The sequence below is a fragment of the Stenella coeruleoalba genome (assembly GCF_951394435.1).
Source record: "Stenella coeruleoalba genome assembly, contig: scaffold_75, whole genome shotgun sequence".
NCBI lineage: Eukaryota > Metazoa > Chordata > Mammalia > Artiodactyla > Delphinidae > Stenella > Stenella coeruleoalba.
Window position 1 is genome coordinate 18139 of NW_027646298.1, and position 6862 is coordinate 25000.

Sequence of the window (6862 nt, forward strand, 5' to 3'; positions counted from 1 at the left end):
GGGGAGAGTCGTAGCCAGATATTGGAGGGAACTCAAAAAACTTCGGGATGCAGTCCAGTTTTCAGGTTAAGAACAACACCCTAAGGGAAACGAGTAGCTCCAGAACTTCATATCCACAAGTGAGTATCCCCGTTTTATGGAAACATAATTTTGGCCTCCAAGTAACGTATGCAAATAACTCGGTTGCCAAGGAAATAAGAAGCCTCACTGAGAGTTTCTGAATTAAGGAAGGTAGGGAGAAAAAGATCAGTGATTCCATCCTGCTGACAGAGGTATAAGTTACCAAATGGATGTCCATCTTTAAAAATAAAAAAAAAGAAAAAAGAAAAAAGAAAATTGGGTTTTGTTGGTTTGTTTTTGTTTTTCCTTGTATCTGGAAAACAAAAGATTTAAGAATCAGTCCTAATCCCTCTGTCTCTCTGTCTCTTGTTTCTCTCTGTCTCTCTCTGTCTCAGTGTCTCTGTCTCTGTCTGTCTCTGTCTCTGTGTCTCTCTCTCTCTCTCTCTCTCTCTCTCTCTCTCTCTCTCTCCCCTCTCTCTCTCTCTCTCTCTCTCTCTCTCTCCATATATACATATACATATATACATACATACATGTATATACATATACCTACATACGTACGTGTGTGTGTGTGTGTGTATATATATATATATATATATATATATATATATATATATATATATATATATAAAGGTATTTTACGTAGGGTTTTTTTTTTTTTCAGATTCTTTTCTCTCATAGGCTTATTACAAAGTATTGAGTAGAGTTTCCTGTGCTATATAGTAGGAGGCGCTTGCTTGTTGATTACCGATTTTATGTACAGTCATGTGTACATGTTCATCCCAACCCCCTAAGTTATCCCCCGCTTCCCCAATCCGTCCTACTTTACACAAGTAGTCATACACATTATCATCCTGCTCATCAGTTCATTCAATCCCGTGTAAGTCATCCTTGTTCTCCTTGGAGTCCAGTCTTTCCATCGGTTCTGCCGACCTTGCCTGATGATCGAGCGTGACTGGACGAGTGACGGTTCCAAAAAGTTTGCAAGAGCTTCTGTGAAGGATTGTAGGATTTGCCCAGCGAAGCGGGTGCCGTGATCTGATCACAGGGGAGGCTGTGGAAGGTAGACCCCAAGTGGCAAACACATTTTGTTTTTTTAACAGTCTCTGTGCCACGGTGAGGACATCAGGCTTGCAGTGAGTGAGGGAAGACTTCAACCCACACGGAAGACATACCTACGGCCACAAGAATGTTTGGATGACCCCTACTAAGTGGCAGTGGAATGAAGTCCAGTGGCTGGGGTTCAGAGGGTCCAGAGAGAGGAGGTTTTCTTTCCAGAGAGAAAAATAGCTCCCCACCCCCCCCTCCAGGGTTACAAGCATGACAGGTCAGACGTTGCCGGTAGACTGTAGAAATCTTCCCGCCAATGTCTATGTACAATTGGGGTCATCTTCAAGGCACCATGGGTGGCTGAAGGAATGCAAGGTGGGGGGGTGGGGGTGGGGGAGGGGGGAGGTTGGCCAGGGAGTAACCAACCGGCCGGGCCGCCGTCTCCCGTCTGCCATAGCCCCGACCGGCTGTTGACAGGACAGAATGGACTCGATCCACGTGTGCCCCGCCACCCCCACCACCTTTCAACAGGCTGTTGTTGCTGCCTTGGCGTGAACGTCGGTTAGAACACCTCCCTGATACTGGGTTCCGTCCCTTTCGTGTGAGCCTCCATTTTGACGACGACAGACAACCCTTTATGCCAGGACAGAGAAGACTTCCAGGAAGAAACATCCCATCATGTCTGGAACAGTTAGAACACATCGGTGTACAGACACAAGCCAAAGTAGACTTCACGTTGTTCCTTCCTCTTTGACGACGCTTCCCGTGTCATCGAAGCTCTCCAAGAAACGTACTCAGTTTCATCTCTCTCGTTTCTCAGGAGAGAGAACACATTTTTGGGCCATTTCGAGGGCCCTCTCCTCCTGCATCCTAACTCAAAGTGCGTTCTAAGTCCAAAGGACTTCACCTGTCCTTCAACCGGGGGGCAAGTGTGTCCAAAATATCCAAAAGGTTGTAAAGCACTTAATCGGATATAGGTCACTGTGAAACAGTGCTTCGCTAGCCAGGTCACCGACGTCCCAAGGAGAGACTTGCTAGGCAGAGAGAGAAGCTTCTTCTTCAGTTCCGAGCCACACCTGGTTCTTTGAATCTCGAGAGGACTAAGCTGATGTGAGTCCTCCGAGACCTGATAACGGCAACCTAGAAAATAAGTGATGACTTTTGACAAGGCATAAGCTTTTCTTTCTTGCTTCCTTTTCCTTCCTTCCTTCCTTCCTTCCTTCCTTCCTTCCTTCCTTCCTTTTCTCTCTCTCTCTCTCTCTCTCTCTCTCTCTCTCTCTCTCTCTCTCTTTCTTTCCTTCCTTCTCTCCTTAAAGATAAAGGAAGAAACCTTTCCTAATCTAATCTAATCTCTCATGATGGACAGAGCAGACTGATGAAAGAAAAACCCAAACCCTAAACCCAAACCTTGTCCTTTTAACATAGAGAGACAACTAAATTCTATTTTTGCACTTGTTTCACGTTGATACGAAAACTCATTTCTGTCCTTGAATCCATCCTCATCTTATCCAGTCAGTCCTGACCACGGATCCGATTCCTTTCCAAAGACCATTTTCTTCACACACCTTTTCCAATCGTCTGTGCCCATTTTTAGCCTGTCCCTCGTTTTCTTTCTTTTCCATTGAGAAGTGACCACCTTTAGGACTAAAATCTCTTTCTCTTTCCCCCAAACATTATCTGCATATCTTCTACTTTGCCTCCCCACTCCCCCAAAAAAGTCCTCTTCCTACCATGAGGATGGCGACATCAGGTAGCTTGGACCACACACGTTCCGTTCCTTCTTTGGAATGCCTCGTCCTTGGACACTGTCTGTTTTTTTTTTTTTTTTTTTTTTTTTTTTTTTTTTTTTTTTTCCCTTCAGTCAGTCAGTGAAAGTAAGGAAGCCAACCACAGTGAACAGTGTGAACATGGAATACTTTGTAGAAGTCTAGGCTCCTACCGAGTACACTCTTTCCCTAAAGCACAAGATCTATCTAGGCATGGAACCAAACATGCTCAGTCTCTCCTCCGTAAAAGGTCCAAAGCAGGGAGACCCTTAGACTTGTGGAGCCATGAACATTTCAGTATTTTATCTTATGTGGAGGTGATGTAGACACTCGCTGAGATTTCACCCCGCCAATGGCACTTAGCCAACCTCTAAGCCTAGAGATGACCAGAGATGTTGGAAAGTCTTGAAGTCGGCCTATGGAAAACAATCATTGGGGGGAGAGTTCCCCTTAAACATTCCTATCTCGTTAACACCTATGCCCTCTATTCGTTATGAGCAGTCCTACTTAGATGATTCGTGAACATTTCATGAGACGTGAGGGCGGTTCAGTTCGTCATGATGGCTACACCTCCCGCCCCCCTCCCCTTTCACGTGAGAGATTTTCTTCCTGATTTCAGAGGGGAGAAGTAAAAGAGAGTCAGAGTGTCCCTCTCGTGGTGTTGTCAGTCTAATTCCAAAACTTCTCTATGCCACGGAGGCACGTTTGGGGGCGGCCTACTCAGGGCCCCAAGACTTTCAAAGTCAAACTCAAGGAGGACGTAAATGTACTTCATGCCACCGAACCCGAACCCGAACCGGTGAACCCGATGGCTTACTAGGAGATGACGTGTCATTGGCCCACCTATTTAAGACACGGAACCAGACACCCTCTCCTCGATGACTCGGAGTAAGTGAGTTCCTGGGGGTGGGGTGGGGTGGGGTGGGGTGGGGTGGGGTGGGGAGGGTGTCTGTCGGAGAGGGTCCTCTGCTCCAGGTGGGTCCATAAGCACTGCACATGACAGTAGGTGTACATGGTGTTCTTGGGAAGGAAAGGCAGGGAGAATTTTATTTTGCAAAGCTTATCTTCTCACAGCATTTACACTATGAACGATGATGCAACTTCACTGGGGGCGTGCGGGGGCAGTGAAGGCCAGGGAGCCTGGCAACATAGAAGAGCCACGGAGGCTGGCTGTGTGTGACCCCAAGGATGTCCGGCGACTCCTCTCACTTGGGGTGGGGGGTGGGGGGCGGGGGTGGAAGCGGGGGGCGAGATTCCTGTGTGTCTGTCTGCATTCATCAGTCGTGGGAGAGGAAAAACGACGTTCCCTCGACGATCCTTCTGAGTTCTTGCCTGAGAGGCCCCTGTCCCCAAAAGACAGCTCGAGAAGAGAGCGACCCACGGCTGAGGAACGCGTGCACCGTGACCCCCACGCAGGAGAAGCCCAAGCCAGGAGTCACTCGAAAGGGCGGGCTCTGAGCTTGAGCTTCTTCTCGAGGAAGATCTTGGTCCTCCTCTCAGGTCAGGAAGAAGAGGGAGAGGCAGAGCGGCAGAGCGTCCTCGTCGCCCACCCGTCGTTTCTGAAGCGCCTTCCATTCGAACTCATCTGTGTGCCAAAGCGGTCCATTTCGGGGTGCCCTATTCCGGTTCCCTCCCCGCACGGAGAAACATGTTCTGTCCCGATTCACTGAAATGCTCCCAAAGGGCCTTGGTGTGAGGCAGTGGACCTATGCCCATCCTGCCTCCCCTTCAAATCATTTCTACCGATACAGAAGAAGAGACACCACCCCCACCCACCATGGCCTGCCAAAGGCAGTGCAGCAGCTATCCCTGTGGGAGTGGGATCCGGTAGCACGCGAACATCAGTCCAACATCCCTTCCATCTCCATGAGTTCTCATGGAAAATGAGGATGCCCCATGACCGGGGATGGGGGGGAGTGGGGACGGGTGAGGGAGAGGGAGACAGAAAATGAGGAAGGGAGAAAGTGGAGGAGAGGCCAGGAGAGGGAGAGAGAGGAAAAAGAGAGAGGGAGGGAGGGAGGGAGGGAGGGAGGGAGGGAGGGAGGGAGGGAGGCAGAGAGAGACAGGGAGGCAGAGAGAGACAGGGAGGGAGAGACGGGGGGGGGGTGGAGAGAGACAGAGACAGAGAGACAGAGACAGAGAGAGACGAGAGGCAGAGAGACAGAGAGGGAGACAGAGAGAAAGAAAGAGAGGAGGCGGGAAGAAAGAGATAAAGTGGGGGAGGAAGAGCAGGGGTGGGGGAGAGCGCGAGAGCGAGAGCGAGGGCGAGAGCGAGAGCGAGGGCGAGAGCGAGAGCGAGGGCGAGAGCGAGAGCGAGGGCGAGAGCGAGAGCGAGGGCGAGAGCGAGAGCGAGCGCGCGCGCGCGCGCGAGAAAGAGAGAGAGAGAGAGAGAGCAAGAGAGAGAGAGAGAGAGAGAGAGAGCGAGAGAGAGAGCGAGAGAGAGAGAGAGAGAGAGAGAGAGAGAGAGAGAGAGAGAGAGAGAGAGAGAGAGAGAGAGAGGGACCGGGAGAAAGAAAGAGACAGAGAGCGAGTGGCAGAGACAGAGACAGAGGCGGAGAGTGAGCGACAGGGAGCCAGGTAAAGGAAGGACACAGTGCTTGGGTATCTTCTGAGTGTTCGCACGTGTTTTCTGAGCTATGGAGATCAACATCAGTCCCATGAGAAGAAGAGAATGTGCCAGCCCCAGCCAGCACTGCTTGTCTTTTTGCAGAGATGAGAGTTTTCTAAGTTCGGGGCCCCCAGTGAGGGAAGCCGCCCCTTGTGTTCTGCCCGTGACCCTGATCGGGATGGATGGAGGACGAGGCGACGTGGTTGGGGCTTTCCCCCCTCCCCGCAACCCCCCCCCCAAGTCGGGAACCTCTCTTTCTACCTCTTTGCACCCTCCATTCATTCTGAGACCACCGTTGGCATAGTCCTTTCCATGTTAAACATGATACGCCCTTGCCAAGAGACCTAAGTTCTGGAACCTCCAATGGATCTCTCCTGTATGCGTGGACAAGATCTCTCCAGTCCATCCCGTCAGATGAATGATTCTCAATGATCCTGAAAAACATGGATGAGGGCTAGCGTGGCTAAGGGCTTCCCTGGCGGTCTAGTGGTTAGGTTAGGTCTCCATCCTTCCACTGCACGGAATTGAATGAATGAATGAGTGAGTGAGTGAGTGAGTGAGTGAATCAATCAATCGATCGATCGATCCATTTTAAAAGCGTTCATTAAAAAAGAACAAAAATAGACTAGAGTGGCTACCATCCCTCGCCCCCCTCCCTGGCCTCCGGCCCACGATCTAGAATTCCCTGCCCTCCTTGCTCCCACTCGAATACCTCCGTCACTCAGAGGTTGGCCCCGCCCACCTAGGCCGGCCCAGCCATCTGGTCGACCTCTTTGGACCGTCTAAAAAGCGACCGACCGGCAGGTGGCGCCCGACAACGGGCAGTCGAGTGAGCGGGCCGCATCGGGATCGGGATCGGGATCGGGAGCAGCTTCACCGCTCAGCGACGGCCGCGGACGGGGCACTGGGGACCTGGGGACCTGGGGACACCGGGGACACCGGGGACCGGGGACACCGGGGACAGGGGACCGGGGACCGGGGACCGGGGACCGCGGACCGGGGACCGCGGACCCGGAAGCATTTTTCTCCAACGTCCCTGCGATTCCACGGAAGGTTGACAGCGGCAGGGCGGCCTCAGCCGTCACGAGTACGCCGAGAATTTAGAACTTTAGAGCTAAGAATTTCCTTCGGCCGTTCCCGTCGTCGTTTTCCCCTCGCTGCCGCCGCCACGAAGGAACATTCACCGGTGGGGAAGAATAAAAATAGCGTAATGAAGATCCCCCATGCCGCGGAGCGGCTAGGCCCGTGAGCCGTGGCCGCCGAGCCTGCGCTCCGCGGCGGGAGGGGCCACCACAGCGAGAGGCCCGCGTACGGCACACGCGAAACACGCAGACGCGAGGGGATGGGGGGGGGGGGGGAGGAGAGACAACGGTCATGT

General features: G+C 51.9%; 1 protein-coding gene across 2 annotated transcripts in view; it reads right to left on the reverse strand.

The window, feature by feature from the left end:
• Positions 1-725: 725 nt before the first annotated feature.
• Positions 726-6862, reverse strand: part of LOC307181189 (uncharacterized protein) — a 37061-nt gene continuing 30924 nt past the window's right edge. Inside the window, exon 2 of one of the 2 annotated variants that reach the window (XM_079946605.1) lies at positions 726-6388. In XM_079946605.1, the coding sequence (XP_079802731.1) occupies positions 4540-5766 (1227 nt within the window). In that variant the 5' untranslated portion in view covers positions 5767-6388 and the 3' untranslated portion in view covers positions 726-4539. Of the gene's footprint in view, positions 6405-6862 lie in introns of both variants that reach the window. The other variant, XM_079946604.1, reaches the window with a different exon arrangement.